We start from the raw sequence: 16,616 nt of genomic DNA, 5'->3' as shown, positions 1-16,616 counted from the left end.
CACAAACCTAGGAAGAAGTGTAAAGGTTATCTACCGCTGAGAGGTCTATATGAAAAAAAGTCCAAAGGTCACGAAAACGTCGACCACGGGTAAAGAATGTTGGTGTTAATTTAGCCTGTAATAGGGCATCACCACGCCACAACAGTGACATAATTTTTGGCTACCTTAACCACACGAAGAAAAGGATTCATTAAAAGAAGTAGTTTCAAAAAGTAGTTTCACGATTAAAGGTTTTTATAGAAAGAAACAACAATTCTTTTCAAAACTGTTTCTTTTGAAAATTTTTCTAGCAATTATTTTAAAATTATTTCTTTCTAAAAACATTTCGTGTAGAAAAGACATGTGCACAATCAAATAACACTCCAAGCATATAGGTACATTTTCCTCAAATATTATTTTCTATCAACATATACATGCTATAAATATAATTTTATTGTACATATACAAATCTTCTTCATTCTTTTCTTTCATGCTTCTGGGTTTGACTGTTTGTAACCACTAGTCCGTTTGATGAAACCTTCATCAATCAGACTGTACGCCATATCTATAATGGACTTTTCCATTTCGATTGGTACAATCCCGAGCTCTTTTTTCATCTATGAAAAAAAGATACTTTAAGACATGACTAATTGATAAAATCAGTAGCTACAAAGAAGGAGAACGATGGATGACTATTTAGAAGAGTGGCGAGGATAAGGAAAAGTGCGATAAAAAGACTTCGTTTTTGTTAAAAGGTACATTCACCAAAACCAACTCAAAAGTATGTTGCATGCTTTGCATTATACTTGATGTATAGCATCTTTTTTAGACAAGTTATCTCCGGGTAAATATTGTAAAAGGCATTTCTGTGTACAAAATTTTCCAACCTTTACATCCATATAGCTATGTGTAGATTGAACATCTGCTACGATACGATCGAGGTTTCAAAATTAAGATACCTTTTCGTTGGAGATATTCACCACTTTTCCAACAAGTGGAATTACTGGTTTTATGGATCTGTCAAAAATTGATATCATAACCAGGCAGAGCTTTGGACAATATTTGGTAGGAATACTGTAGCCTTAAAAGACAGGTTTAAATTGTTAAATTTACAGTGTCCGGACAGCAAGCATGCATCTTTTTGTTGTGTGCAATTGCTATGATATATCACTTAATACAAGGCTGTCTGCAATAAAGCAGCATATTATTGGCAGCACTGCAGTTAAATTATTCAGTTAACTGTAAACAGATAAATTTTTAAACACACAAATTCACAAATCGACTTTTTAAAGATTCCGTATTGCCTTGAAGTACATGTTTTGTACCTTTCAAGAAGTTTGTCATGCCTTTAGCACAATTTTTGAATTGGCACTTGAATACAATTTTTTGAGGACCCTGCTTAATTATTGCGTAGTTGAAACAAGTAGGTGGTGGTTATGACATACCTTGCGGCTTAAATTCTCTTTTAAGTGTTTGGGCAAATTCTCTTATCCACATACTACCAGCAGTCACAATGAATCTGTTTCCTGCATGTCATACACGAGACATATAATTTCATAATTAGCACATGCTATGATTTTGGTTTTCCTATTTTTCCAGAGTTTGGTGAATCAAAAAATAGCGATAAAAATATATCACATTTATCTTATAAACAGCACAACATTCTAATTCATTGTACTTACTACATCGTATAAGAGTTAAAAATAACTATTAATGCGTCAAGAAAAAAGACAATAGTTCTCAGTGGCTTCTAGTACAACTACGGGTTAACCAGTTTTAGCGTATTCTTTGAGTTAGGTCATGACAATGCAACCCAAGCCACATATTTTCAAAGCAGTTGTCATACAACATTGTGAAAATTTCATCGTCCTTTCACTCCAACGGGTGTATTTGCACACCATGGCCCTCATTGGAGAAAATCGCCAACAAATCTGACAGAGTTTTGAATATTTTTTGTACGTCATAGCCATCAAAAATGTTCACGGAGATTTAAAAACTATGAAATTTTGACACTTTCCAAGAGCAATCGGTTATAGTGTGAACAAAACCTTAAAATGACTCTTACCATCGGCACCCGGAAGTGCGAGACACTTAATATGGGCGGTAGCAACATCACGGACATCGCATAATGGAAGTTGTATTTTCGGCAACATTAGCATTTCTTTTTGCAACAAGTGTTTGGGAATCTGAAGTACGAAAAAATAATCATCAAAGATGATTTAGATTATAGTATTGAATTCTATTGCATTTTCCGTTATAATGGAAAAACATGCCTCCATGCTAGTAGAAAAACCTGCTCCGGGAAACACGGGTCCTATAACAAGTCCTGGATTTATTGTCACCAACTCGAACTGTTCTTTATCTAGAGAAGTAAAATACGTCAAAGAGGGACTTCATCGTGAGAGACTGACATATGAACATAATCTCAAATGTTGAATGAGAATTAATGGGAGACTCTCTGAAATTTTGTAGAAATTATAATCTACTAGTACCTGGTAGGTGTTTAACAATGTCCCAAGCTGCTTGTTCGGCCAAAAGTTTACTTTTCTCGTAAGGTTGGCAACTTTCTAAAACTGCCCAATTTTTTTCAGTCAACATGTGACCTTTATCTTGGTTTCCTTCTTTTTTATAAAGAAAAGTGATATAAAAAATTGTGAGAAATAATAAAAAAATTTTCTTCAGTTGCTGATGCTGCAACCTGAGGAGACGGTGAAAACATACAAATTTTATAAAAATGTGTTAATTTTTCCTCTAAAATGTATTCATGATTGACTCGCAAATTATCTTTGATTTAATTGGCTCAACTCAGATCGGTTTGCACAGGCTAATGCAAACTCGGCTATAGACGAATCAGCGCACGCTTTATATTGTTTTTATTTTATAACATATGACGTAACATATGTAAGACTCAATGACAGATCTATGGTAAGTCAAAGTGATTCTCAACGGCTCTTGTGTACATTTGCACTTGAAAGCATCTGAAGCGATTCAATTGGTGACTTATCTGTCCTCACCTGGCCTACTCTCGTTCATACTGTAACCTAATGGCATTTATTTAGAACACCCAACAACTTACTAAAAATTGCTACTAATGAACTTGTCAGTACAACTCTCTTGATAGTCGAAGATTTGGCACATGCTTCTAAAACATTTGTGGTGCCCTCCACGGCTGGTTTGAGGATTTCGTCTTCAGTCTTCGGTGTTGTATTGGGAAACGGTGACGCCACATGGATGACGTAATCACAATCCTTGACAGCGCTGCAATGAAAATGGTATTGCAGATGAATCGTCAAAAATTTGAAACGAGTTATTTCCGCTTGTTTGTCGAAATCAACATGAAAGTGTTTAGTTATGAATGCTCTCAAAACCTAGAAAAAAAGTAAAATTGCAATCTTCAACAAAGACAGCTATTGTAAAAAAAATTGGGCAGATTTCTGCGGCAAGAACTCAAAAATTCTGTTCACACATCAAATTAGTAAACATTATACCAGAAGCTGAACTCTTCATCATATATCTTCCTCCGCGCATTTGCAATGAATCGTTGAAGCTATATATAATCTAAAACTGTTATAAATGTGGAATCAGTTCATAGAGGAGAAACTAAAACATGACGGGCCGGCTACGGCATCGCACAGATGTCAAACGTCATTTTTTTCACGTCTTCTTACATAGCCACCCACGCTTAAGCTCTACAGCTACTTGCGTCATACTGCACGAGATCAAATAAACATTTTAGCTATAAATACGTTATATATACTTGTAGAAGTTGTTGGAAACGTACATAAATGTGAAACGCACTTAGTAATAATTTTTTGAAAGTTCTTGGCAGCTATATACACATTTAAAGACAAATTTTAACAGGCGTTCTCACCTTGACCACGAATCAGCATTGAGTAGATCAGCCTGAACCAGTTCCAAAGGATATTTCGCCTCAGGACACAAAGTTTGTAACAGATTGGTTTTCTTTTCGTCATTAACATCGCGCAATGTACCACGCACACGATACTCATTACTCTGAAGCAATTGATAAATAATGCGACTCGCTATAAATCCTGATGCTCCAGTAACTAGAACAAGCTTCGGCTCCGCCATCACTATGTATGTGTTCCGTGTTATTTGCACTCGCCAACTGGTCTTTATATTTTAGAGTTTCATCGCTATAGCACAAAACGCCTACTCAAGCATTTCGCTTGCTCTGTTTACTAGTTACAACTTTAATTGATATGGGACTTACAGTCTTGCATGTTTTTAACATATATTTCGTGCTTGATTGATGTTGTCCTAAAACACCCGAAAACGCAAAAATGCACAGTTTTTGTTCTGCTATGCCTCGCAAAGAATATTAGACAAAAACTGAACATGACTATTGCTAAAGTAAAACTGTGGTATTGTTAAAATCATCTCTGTGAAATACTTTCTTAACCAAACTGGAATCAAGCCATCTGATTATCATACAGGTTTTAATTCTGGAGTGACAACTATTGTGTATGTTTTTTTGCTTGTCTCCACGGACAGGAAGTACATGTCTAGAAAATAAAAGTGAAACTACAATTTTAGTTTATTTCACTTATTTGGAAAGCATAGAGCACACAAAATACTTGCAATTCAAATATTAGACTTATTATACGAATTACACGAGTTTCAAATGGTGTCGAGGTCGATCATTTGTTCAGACAATATGAACTGTTGTGCAATTGTTTTGAACATGTTTTTAGTCGTTTAAAAGAATATCTTTGTGATTGACAGAATGACGCTTCTTCCATTGCTATAAAAAGCTCGTTAAAGACATGCGTTAAGTCAAAAAGAATTTTTGAAAGCAAAAGCAGTTTAATAATTATGTCGTGCCATGAAGTGGCCCTCTCGTCTATAATTACTCTTAAGACGTATTGCCAACTTTCTTTATAGAAGTTTATGTCAAAAAGAAGACATATTCTCACATTTGCTTTCGTTTCGTTTCGATCGCAGAAAGAGGGATTTATATCTGCGTTTTGACAGAATCAATGTAATAATCTTTGTAATCTTCCAGTTAAAACAGTCTTCAAAATTCTCTACTGGCGTTTCTCTGCAAACGCACAACAGAACTGTTGTGCAGATCCATCGTGTTAATGTTGCCTGTTCTAAATATCCAAGCAATGAAAGGACTTGAAACACTACATTACTATAAATCTTGATTTTTGCATTGTCGATTACATATTGTTACATGTTTTAATGAGTTTTCAATGAAATCTACTGCAGTAAGTAATTCTTTATACTTAGTTTCATGTTTATCACCAATTAATTCGCTACTCAGTTTATCACCCAGAATTAAATCAACATAAATTTAAATAGTAATTATGTATAATATGTTATACAGGTCCGGGCCATTCATAACGACAGTATTTTGTCTGAACTCCGTTTTGAGCTGGTATGCCACGCATCAAATAACGACATCGATGTTCTCTAAGACGGTCTTGAGCATCACTGATATCCGTCGTGCTTATAGAACTCCATAATCTCTCGGAAATAGCCAAAGATCTGGGCCAACTTCTTGATAGGAGGTTTGTGCCGTCCACCCATTCACCCCACATACATGTCGTTCCACCAAGTATTAGCTCCTTCTGGGAGCTCGATCCGGTGAACGCAGTTGGTTCAACCTTGTAATAATTTGGCCAATCATCGCCATAAGAAATATAGTTCAGATACCACGGAGAGGAGAGGACCACATTCAAATTCTTTGCAGTGACCTTAGCCGTTTCTGCTTGCCAGCCACCTTTCCAAATGTTTACGACCGTGTCTGGGTTTACTGTGACTTGATTATCGATTACCTCTTGCCAAATTATATACTTCTTGTTCAAGTCACCGACGATTTTGATTAAATTCTGTTCGTAGTACTGCTCAAGCAGGGAAAAATTTTTGCCAAATCCAGCCTTCTCCATCCACGCAGCAATTTCCGGATTACTTTGCCAACAGCTGAATGATACTTCGTCTCCTCCCAAATGAATATAATCATCGGGAAAACGCTTGGCTATTTCGCTGAAAAACGACTTGAGGAAAGTGTATGTTGACTTGAGTGTTGGATTAATGGGTCCATATGTGCCGGTTGGGACGCCTCCAGAGTAACATGGAGTTAGCAGATTTTTGATACTTACCCACGATTGGGTATGTCCAGGTGTATCGAACTCGGGTACAACCCGAATGCCACGCATTCGACCGTACTCGATAACAGTAGCAACATCATCAGGGTCATAAATATGCGTGACATTATTGTAAGCGCCTGTATCGCTAAGACTTGGGAATGTTTCGCTTACAAAAGGAAATGAGGGATCATCAACGATGTGCCAATGCAGCACATTGTATTTTCCATATGCCATAGCATCAATATGACTAAGGATTACGGGTACTGCAACGTAATGTCTTGACGTATCGATGAGAAAACCGCGAAAATGAAATCTAGGATAATCGAAAATTTTCGCTTCACGAGCACGGAAGTCACCGAACTCATTTTGATAGACAAGTTGACTGAACGTTTCCAAACCACGCAATGCGCCCCAAGTTGTATTCGCAATAAGGCTAGAAGTAGGTGAGCTTACGTTCAACGTGTATGATTCGTCCATTTTGAATGACATTGGTGCGTACTTCTCTTTCACGTTTACAACTAAGCTCGTGAGGGCTAACAAGTCTCGTCGATAACGCACATTGCACGGCGGAATTTTATCAGGAAACGTCAAAGTCTTGTACCTCTTCAAAGCAGCTGAAAGAACATCACTTTCTTCACCGGTTGACTGAAACTGAAACGTCAAGGGGCTAAGGGAAAACAAGCCGTTTCCTTTTGTATGTTGTTGCGGTTTAGGCCAAATAGAACCCATAACATAACCATCGGGACCTAAATCCAAATCATGCTCGTAATTGTGTTCAACCTGTTCATAGTTTGAGGAATCACAAACATATAAGAGGGATACGAATAGAACCAGTGCCACAAAGTTCTTCATGATAAATGCAAACTAGAAAATTTCACCGAATAGTTGCAAACTTCTCTTTGCTGTTGTCCTCTACCGTAAGGTACGAAGAATAAACACAATTAATTTAGATCACGAGACTCCTCGTGATTAAACAAGGTCACATTTTATTATTTGACGCATATCTGGTTACGCTTGAGATAACCATAATGCCAGTTGTAAGTAAAGACTGATTTCCATTCAGTGCAAATTGTCGCGCGATCGACTTTTTGAGATCACTTTCTTTTCAATTGTGTGCAGCAGTGTGAAACTGTTCCGGTCGAGAGCTTACAATTCAAAAGAAAGTGATCGGAAAAAGTTGATCGCGCGACAATTTGCACTGAATGGAAATCAGCCTTAAAGTATTACGTTTTTTTACAGGTAGAAATGACGATTTGTTTTTTAGAAAAATGACTAAGCATAATGTAGTTGAATGTTTACTGGTATAGTTTTAAATTTTAATAGAAGCAATTGCTTCGGTTCTTATTTTTGGTTGTTTTTTCAGGACGGTCCGATAAGTTTATAGATATTTATATTTGTTTGGATATTTATAGTCGTGTGAACAGCCAATTGTGTCATCCAATGCACTTATCAATAATATAAAAATATAAACATAAATAAAATCAATAAATTTATCTTTTAAATATTGTTTTCAAAAGGCTATTTTATAAGCAAAATAGATTACATGTTCTATTCAGTTATATAAACACTTGTGAAAGTTTGGGAAAAACTCGAAATTATTTGGAAACACTCGCACTTGCTCCTGCTTGCCATGCAATTTCTCGTTTCTTCCAAACTTTCCCACGTATTTATATAACTTAACAGAAACTCAGGAAATGTTTTCTATTTCTTAAGTATCACTTGCTAGAGCATTTTCAAAATCAATTATGTTCTCATAAGTAAACAATATCACTATGGCATTCTTCATAGTTCATGTTCTTTCTTTCTCTTCTGGAAACATTGCTTTCTGTTTTGCCAATGTCACTCCTATCACACTCTATGTAGGGTACTTTGTAAAGGGCTTCTGGTTTCTCTTTAATGGGTGGTCGATATTTCGGTGTTAGGAATTGCTGTTGCATTGTCTTCAATGGGTTATTTGATGATTGTAATATCACTAGTAAGTTGTAAATGCTACTCTACGCCCAGCAAGTCCTAGGGGAGTACCACAACACCGTTGACGAGTTTTTGAGGTCAGACTTATATGGTCACCACAACGTGCTTAGAACTGCACAAGATCAAATAGGCATTCTAGCTATAAACATGTTATATTTACATAAGTGAAGAATGTTGGTAACGCATATAAACGTGATGAGTGGTGAGCCTGAATCAGAGTTCCAAACGATATTTCGTGTCAGGACACAAAGTTTGTACTTTGTAACAAATTAGTAGTCTTTTCGTTGTTATAACATCACATACTGTACTACTACGTACACTATACTCATTCCTATGAAACAATTGATAAAAGCCTACGCTAAGATTTCACTTACTATGTTTCACTTAGTACAACTTTCATTTACATAGGAATATGTTTTAGTATGTATATTTCGCTTGATTGATGGTGTCCTAAAACCGAAAAGGGAAAATTGCACTGTTTTTATTCTGCTCGGTCATGCAAAGAATAAATGATAAAACTGCACTAAACGACTTTTCACTGCTTTTAAATTAAGGTGTAATTCTGAAGTATGTTCATGTGCTCAGCTTAGTGTAATTTATAAAAATAATCATCTCCATGAAACGATATTAAGGGAAGTTTTTTGCAATAAAGGAGTTAATCTTGGAATGACAACTGTCGCGTTCGAACAGAAATGAATTTTTTATCTACTTTTTGCCGTTGTGGTATCATGGCGTAGATTTCAAATATACTTGTTTAGCATATAAACTGAATAAAACTATATATTTAGTTTATTTCACTTCATTTAAAAAGCACAGAGCTATACAAAATATCAGTCTTTTTCAAATATTGAGATGCTTCGTGAAATGATCATGCATTTCAGAGGTGCTTTAATCTTGTAAAAGAAGATCTTTCATTAGAGCTTTGTAATTGACTGCAATGACACCTTCCATTGGTCTAACGCGCTCCTTAAAGATAAAAAAATGAATATCAACGTCGTTCGGGTATTAACAAACAACTTTTTACAACGCTGCAACAGACGCAATGTAAATTTGAAAGAAACTTTTTGAAAACAAAAGCCAATTGATTATGCTTGTCTTTACATAAAGTAGTCCGCTATAGTGTTCCTGCCATTATCCTCACTATGCAGTTCATTCGTTTTTGCCACACACAAAAACAAATTCTCACCTTTGCTTTCGTTTCTGCAACTGAAACAGGAATGTATCTCTGCAGTTGAACTAAAATTAATGAAATATGCATTGTCAACTTCGATCAAAGACGATACGCAAATCTTCACGAGACGCTGAAATTCATTTCACATTCAAGGCCTTTTTCAATTTACGATTGATAACATCCTTAACACTTACCCGGGTGGTCTCGCCAATTGATAGCGTCAATATACTCCTTGTAACTAACTTGTCCATTGGTATTTCTCTTCATACGCATAAGAACAGCGTCAAGTAACTCTTGCTTAGCTGGGATCTTGAAAGAACGAGCAACGTTGTGTAGGTCCATCATGTCAATGTAACCTGTCCTAAAAATACAAACGTCCACGTTTCAGACAACGCAAAAGCACGTACTTATGCAAAAATTGTTATATATGACGTCATTGATGACGTTTATTAACAGCAACATGACAATAACACAGAACAAATTACTGCAATTGAACTTAGAAAATACAACTTACTGATCAATATCACGATGTCGACAAGCATCGTATAAATTTTCGAAATTTTCGTAATTAGTCTTCCGTAATTTTTCTTGAATAGCAGAAATCAAGGCGTCATAATTATCCTCTTCGGCCTATAGAGGCAAAAGACATATCATCATTAGTCACCAAATGCTAGTCGACATAGCACAGTGTTCTGCAGTGTATTCGACATAACTCAAAGCATTACAATGTACTCGACATATAGCTCAATATCCTGCTATGTACTCAACATACAACATACACTAATTTCCCACAACGTACACAGCACTTTCTTCTCATGTACATATATGATCGATGATGGCTTTAAACAAACGTAGTTCTTATTTGTTAAAGAATTGTATCAAGAATATCCTGCTAAGTACTCAACATACAACATACACTAATGTCCCACAATGTACACAGCGCTTTCTTCTCATGTACATATATGATCGATGATGGCCTTAAACAAATGTAGTTCTTATTTGTTGAAGAATTGTATCAAGAATATCCTGCTAAGTACTCAACATACAGCATACACTAATGTCCCACAATGTACACAGCGCTTTCTTCTCATGTACATATATGATTGCTGATGGCTTTAAACAAATGTAGTTCTTATTTGTTAAAGAATTGTATCAAGAATAATATCCTGCTAAGTACTCAACATACAGCATACACTAATGTCCCACAATGTACACAGCGCTTTCTTCATGTACATATATGATCGATGATGGCCTTAAACAAATGTAGTTCTTATTTGTTAAAGAATTGTATCAAGAATATCCTGCTAAGTACTCAACATACAACATACACTAATGTCCCACAATGTACACAGCGCTTTCTTCACATGTACATATATGATCGATGATGGCCTTAAACAAATGTAGTTCTTATTTGTTAAAGAATTGTATCAAGAATATCCTGCTAAGTACTCAACATACAACATACACTAATGTCCCACAATGTACACAGCGCTTTCTTCCATTGTACATATATGATCGATGATGGCCTTAAACAAATGTAGTTCTTATTCGTTAAAGAATTGTATCAAGAATATCCTGCTAAGTACTCAACATACAACATACACTAATGTCCCACAATGTACACAGCGCTTTCTTCTCATGTACATATATGATCGATGATGGCCTTAAACAAATGTAGTTCTTATTCATTAAAGAATTGTATCAAGAAGATCCTGCTAACATACCATCAGGATCATTTTAGTTGTAAAGAGCAAGAGAGTAAGCATTTTTACAACATGTGCCAAAACCTGTTCAATTAGTTCATCAAACGTTAAATACAGTTGAAGAAAATGGTTCAATCGTCAATGCTTTGTTTCTAAGATCGCGAGCAAATATCCAAATCTCTCACCTTTTTACTTCCATAATGACGACAAACAGACAATATTTCGTGAACTGAGATGTTCGAGCTGTATTTCATAACAATGTTCCTTTAGAATAAAGAAAAGTTTCACAAAGTTAGTGATTCATTAGTAACATTGTGAAACTCTTGTAATCTGGACAGTGTGAAACTCGATGGTATGATGTGGCATTCATTCATATAGAAAAAAATACATCAGACACAAATGTCTATAAAGACTTAATCAAAAACTCGCGATTTCTTGAATGAGACTCAACCGAACTGAATTTCGAAGAAAGTCCACAGCTATCTATTTATGATGTATATGGTACAATATGGTACAATATGGAACAATATGGTACAATATGATACAATAAACAATAAACACCTACTCACCGGAAATCATCAAATGATACATATCCCGAATCTTGAGTATCCACTTCAGCAAAGTATGAGCGCAATTTGTCTTGATGTTTGTCAGTGATTTCCCTGAGTTTTGACAAAATGATGGGAACATTGGCCTGTAGATATTCTTTGTTATTTTTCTCTATGTAATAAACGGCATATTCATCTGCATCTGTGAGTATGAATTTATGCTTCAAGAATTCCACATGAGCACCAATGTAAAGATCCTATTGAGAAAAAGCAATGGTAGGCAGCACCATACAGGGCAAACATGGCCCCGTTCTTAGTGAGACCGAGAGAGTTTTCGAATAATCTTTAGTAACTGTGATATTGAACCACAATGTCAACAATGCTGTATCGGGTGAACAGGATAGATGGGGTCCTCATAGAGATTGATAAGGATTTATGACTATGATCGCTAAAAATATACAGTTGAGCCATAAACGTCACTAGGTTGTGTGAAAAGTACTAAAAAGCCTGTCGTAACTCACCTACCACAAGGTCTCTTGCTGCTTAAACCTAAACTGCAAACCGCAAAGCCATGATCACGCGACTTTTTGCGGTTTGCCGTTCACCCCCTAAACTAAAATTTTCTATTTTGAGCCCCGTTCCCAACCAGAAAGCTGGAGACTTGTCATCAATGGGTTGAGCGAATTAGGGTCGCTCTCGCAGTCATCCCGCCTTGATACATTGGCAAGATCACATAAACATTTGATTAAGAAATATAGCTGCGACGAACTAACCTGTGAACTATAATAGCCGGAGCCATCTGGTAATTTGATGCGATTTCTTTCCATGAATTTGCCCCCGATAATTCCGGAGTTTTGCTGGGTAGGCTCAAAAACGACAATCGTGTCATCACATAGAAAATATGAAATAATGAAGTAACGGCTTTCGTCATTAGGACGGCCAGAGTCCATCTTAGCCATAAAACGAAGTACATTGCTGTTCAAACCATGCCTACAACGGAAAAATGACGCGTTTTTGTTTTGGTACAACTACATTGTAAAAAGAAATGTGCATTTGACATATACTAAATAATAATCAAGGTTCAAAATGCGAAACCTGTCTTTCTCCATGAACTTCATAAAATCACGTTTTGGGGGTTTGGGAATGAGTGAAAGACAGGAACACAAGGAATCTTCCTCGCTTCCGAATCCATTGTAGGGCGGGATCTCGCGTGGAATTGGTTGCTCCGGATCAGACTTGTGTTTGATTGGTTGGAAATTATCAATGCCAAACTTTGTTTGATAGTGTTCTTTCGTGTTTTCATCGCAGTCGAATATAAAAAACCTTCTTCCCCAAACGTTAATAACGCTGCCGATAGTAAGATCAGCATCAGTATAATAGTTGATATGGACAGCACCAGTTTTTAAACTGTCTAAAATCCAACGGCCACCATGGCCCGTTGGTCCAAATACATTAAGAACGGTACGCCCGGTCATGCGTCCAGGCTGCAAGGTCGATATTGGCTCCTGTGAATAAAAGGCAATGACAATTTATTCATCACTTTAGTGCACCTCTTGGTTTGTTGTGATTTTGGTTAGACGAGCGTACTTAACATGAAAAACTGACAAAAAAAAAAGGAACTTTTTTCCTGTATTTACATAAGCTTTCAAGTCCACCTCCTATTCGTCAAAGAATCGTTTTTACGAGCATTGATTGTATTGGATAGGTTATGATTTTGCAGAGAAAACCGTATGGAAAATAAGTGAAAGTCAAGCTAGCACCGCTATAATAACACTACACAAGGTTAAGTTCATATTGCACATGTGCAAAATGCAAATGCCAACCATCCCATGTTGCAATTAATGCATAATTACCTTCGGTAACCTTTGCCTTCTTAAAAACATTGGCACTGCATCTCTACCGGAATTCGCACGAATTATCTCACGAATTTCAATGGTGTCATCTGCCAAAAAGTAATGTAATACCATTTCTCTGGGATCACCAAACATACTAAAAGAAAACATACAAAAAATGTTCAAAATTGTGCAATAATTCAAAACATTAGAGGATGAATTCTCCATGTATGTCCAATGCCCGAGTACAACAAGTTCATTATTAATCGCCTGATACTATGCATAAGGCAGGTTTTTAGAAAATTTCCCCATTATCAAAAAAACAGCGTACTTGAAAAAAACTCGCCATGGGATTATGCCTTAATTAATGTTAGATATTGTGACGGCATTGAAGTTAACTGTACCTATCTGTGTCATCCCACAAACAATAAAATCTCAACACTCTGCGATCATATTGCAAAAATTGCTTGAGTGTATCTTGTTTCTCGTACGGTCTTAGTGGCTGCATGCTCTCTTTCATCTAAAATAAAATATTTAGAAAAGGAAGAAAAAAAAAGTTAGAAAAAGAACGCCACATATATTTTCTAAAGTCGATTTATTTTGTGGATGAAGATTCTACTGGTCATGCTATGTCAATATTTTTGTGTCTATTCACAAGAAAAACAATCACTTCTTGAAGAAACTTTCATAAAAATTCTCGTTTAGTTCGCTTTCGATATATTTAAGCAAATGTATACACTCTCCCATGTTTTACATTTTCAATCATTTATGGACATCTGTTATGAGGTGAGATACGTACAAAAATTGAATTAAGAACGTTATTACGTCATTCTTTGTTGCATGTTCTGTTCTCATTCATCCATGATGCTCTTTTCTATTTAAAACTACGAAAATGCGATTTATTTTAAAACTTTGAAAGTTTAAGTGGAAATACTCTTATGCTCGTGTCCATTCGACGTGAAGGCGAAGAGTGGAAACACAATGTTCAACATGTTTTCCCATCCATCAATTGTCGAATTTAAAATTTTGAAAAATGTATTGAAAAATGACAAACACAAACCTCACAGCGATGAAGTGAATATGGATCATCAGGAAACTTTTCTGGCTTTCCAACTCGTACACCCAACTTTGTTAGAAAATTTCGGGTGAACTCATCACAATCCTATTTTAAAAATGAATCAAATATTCAAATGCTACTTATCATAAAGATGAGACTGACGAGAACGAAAGATATGGGGATTACGGAGTGCTGCCTCCGAAAGAACGCTGCCCTCGAAAGAGCGCCACATTTGATTTGCAAGCGATATTCTCTAAAAAGCGCCGCCCTAATTATTTTCGAATGCATGATGAATCAACACACCCCATCAAAATTGTTGAAGACGGTGATACAAAACAATCACAAATCTCAAATCAACCAGAGAATGTTTTCTCTTTTAAAAAAATTGTAAAAACATGTTCATTTATTGTTAAATATTCTTGTTACAACACACACAAGTTAAAGACGTGTTTCACAAGTTAGAGACATGTTTCACCGTCACAACATTGTCAAAAAAGTACTTTTGTCTGCAAACCTGTTTTCATGAAACGTAAAAAAAATACTAATTCTCTTATATAGACAATACGCACAGACATACAAACATACGAAGACTTTAACTTAAAACGAGGCGATGTCCAATGACCATAAACAAGGTTATCAGTTTTAAAAGACCGTGCCCAGGCCAATAACTTTTTTGCAAAACTTGAACTTCACATGTCTGTGGCAAGTCCTTTTGTACTTGCCTTGATCAAGGTACACTTGCATCTTTATAATAATCTGTTTTACTGTAACTCTGTATTACATTACAATGCAATGGTGTTCCATTTCAACCACCACTGTGTTTTATCAAGTATACTCAGTAAAGTCAACACAAAGGATTTTTCATTACTTACAATGATTTTAAACACTTTTGAGTAAATGTTGACTTCTCGACCGATATTAAAATGATCAACAGTGTAGAAATAGTCATCATTTGGTACGGGAAGAGGTACGCGATGTCGTCGAATGAGTGTGCCTGTAATATGATGGTTCTAGAAGTTAGTTTAAAGTATACAAAAATACATGCATCAAGCTAAATTAAAATCTATGCATCAAAGTTACCTTGGGGTATGCCACTATTATCCACTTTTTGTTCATTTACTTGTATTCCATCATCTTCCAGATAGAAGTATATTTTGCATCTGAAATGTTCACAAGATTTTTATCATCCTACAGTAAAAATGTGCTAAAATAGAAAATACATGACTGCCCATTACAAAATGAAATACATTTGTGGTCCTTTTAACTGAAGTTAAACTTAAAATAAGGATGGTTTCACAACAGGATGACAGGTATCTATGCTATTAAAGTGTGCAATGATTTTTAGAGCATGCAACTGCTTTTTAAAAGAATAAATATACAAAGAACCACATTTCAAGAATGATGCTGTCATTATGTTTTTGTTAAAAATTGATTGTTTAAAACAAGAGTTTTTGTTAAAGTTTTGCCATTAACATAGTTGTTGCACACAACACATACTTGCGAATTCGATATTGTTCTTCTCGTTTTTCATGAACTGCCTCTTGAAAATAAGCATCAAAACAAAGCACTTGTCTATCAAAGGCGACCCAAGAAGGTGCTTCTGGGCCTACACCTTTTGGGTAAGTACTATGTCCAGGTGGTAATGTCCGACCTGGTAGGATTTCTCCACCTATTGTTTAAGATGACAAAATCCATAATATGCATTAACATAACGAGGATGGAAACTTTTATGTACAATCGAGACTAGCGTTGTAGGCTTGTAGCTTAAATTAGGCAACCAAAACATACCTATTCCACTTTTGGCTCCACCAACGAAGCAACGAACATCATTTTTGTAATCAAACAATTGAGATTTGTGAAATTTCGTTTTTCCCAGCTTGGTATTAAAATAAAAATAAACATATTTCATCAGCAAAGAGTTAGCAAGAACAACGATGAACTGTTTTGGTATAAAAATTCACAATTCAAACTGAAAATTATTTATCGCTTATTAATTATAAAAAACAAGTTTACTGCAAGAATATCTACCTTTCTGTCAAAAACCTGTCCAGGAAGAAAGGGCAAAGACATCTTCGCCAATTTTTGTAAAAAGTTAGGATTACTTCTTATGAACTGCTTTGATTAACAAAGCGTTATAACTCCATGGCAACCAAGTTCAGTTTCTAACGTTTCTAAGGCAACGTACTTGTTTATTGATGGCTTTAGCGCGTGCATCCCGCGTGACCAATCAAGACTGGTG

At 35.8% G+C, this 16,616-nt stretch overlaps 3 protein-coding genes across 3 annotated transcripts; all 3 read right to left on the bottom strand.

Moving 5' to 3' along the window:
* Positions 1-375: 375 nt before the first annotated feature.
* On the bottom strand, positions 376-4,320 carry LOC124446130 (phenylacetaldehyde reductase-like). Its single transcript, XM_046996944.1, has 8 exons — positions 3,851-4,320; positions 3,056-3,237; positions 2,472-2,600; positions 2,253-2,341; positions 2,045-2,165; positions 1,425-1,505; positions 939-1,060; positions 376-596 (listed from the first exon to the last, which is right to left on the bottom strand). Exons 1-8 carry the CDS (start codon positions 4,069-4,071, stop codon positions 468-470), a joined length of 1,074 nt encoding a protein of 357 aa, XP_046852900.1. The 5' UTR covers positions 4,072-4,320; the 3' UTR covers positions 376-467.
* An 810-nt stretch (positions 4,321-5,130) lies between these two features.
* On the bottom strand, positions 5,131-7,046 carry LOC124446129 (beta-hexosaminidase subunit beta-like). The gene has a single exon (XM_046996943.1). It carries the CDS (start codon positions 6,945-6,947, stop codon positions 5,325-5,327), a length of 1,623 nt encoding a protein of 540 aa, XP_046852899.1. The 5' UTR covers positions 6,948-7,046; the 3' UTR covers positions 5,131-5,324.
* A 1,782-nt stretch (positions 7,047-8,828) lies between these two features.
* LOC124446906 (EF-hand domain-containing family member C2-like) lies at positions 8,829-16,510 on the bottom strand. Its single transcript, XM_046997790.1, has 16 exons — positions 16,406-16,510; positions 16,166-16,253; positions 15,875-16,046; positions 15,458-15,537; positions 15,250-15,371; positions 14,381-14,482; positions 13,725-13,840; positions 13,342-13,477; positions 12,584-12,993; positions 12,262-12,478; positions 11,510-11,745; positions 11,126-11,204; positions 9,752-9,867; positions 9,432-9,598; positions 9,253-9,302; positions 8,829-9,032 (listed from the first exon to the last, which is right to left on the bottom strand). Exons 1-16 carry the CDS (start codon positions 16,445-16,447, stop codon positions 8,955-8,957), a joined length of 2,211 nt encoding a protein of 736 aa, XP_046853746.1. The 5' UTR covers positions 16,448-16,510; the 3' UTR covers positions 8,829-8,954.
* Between the last annotated feature and the right edge of the window lie 106 nt (positions 16,511-16,616).

The sequence above is a fragment of the Xenia sp. Carnegie-2017 genome, unplaced genomic scaffold (assembly GCF_021976095.1).
Source record: "Xenia sp. Carnegie-2017 unplaced genomic scaffold, XeniaSp_v1 HiC_scaffold_22, whole genome shotgun sequence".
Taxonomy (NCBI): domain Eukaryota; kingdom Metazoa; phylum Cnidaria; class Anthozoa; order Malacalcyonacea; family Xeniidae; genus Xenia; species Xenia sp. Carnegie-2017.
Note: the sequence above shows the minus strand (reverse complement) of the source record. Positions and strands in the feature narration are given on the sequence as shown.

Excerpts from the sequence above, each read along its gene's own strand:
- LOC124446130 (XM_046996944.1), bottom strand. The coding sequence starts at position 4,071 with ATGGCGGAGCCGAAGCTTGTTCTAGTTACTGGAGCATCAGGATTTATA. Across the intron at positions 1,506-2,044 it reads CGCACTTCCGGGTGCCGATG|GAAACAGATTCATTGTGACT; the intron begins GTAAGAGTCATT and ends TATGACATGCAG. Across the intron at positions 1,061-1,424 it reads AAGAGAATTTAAGCCGCAAG|GCTACAGTATTCCTACCAAA; the intron begins GTATGTCATAAC and ends CTGTCTTTTAAG.
- LOC124446129 (XM_046996943.1), bottom strand. The coding sequence starts at position 6,947 with ATGAAGAACTTTGTGGCACTGGTTCTATTCGTATCCCTCTTATATGTT.
- LOC124446906 (XM_046997790.1), bottom strand. The coding sequence starts at position 16,447 with ATGTCTTTGCCCTTTCTTCCTGGACAGGTTTTTGACAGAAAG. Across the intron at positions 15,372-15,457 it reads TAATAGTGGCATACCCCAAG|GCACACTCATTCGACGACAT; the intron begins GTAACTTTGATG and ends ATCATATTACAG. Across the intron at positions 14,483-15,249 it reads CAAAAGTGTTTAAAATCATT|GATTGTGATGAGTTCACCCG; the intron begins GTAAGTAATGAA and ends TTTTTAAAATAG.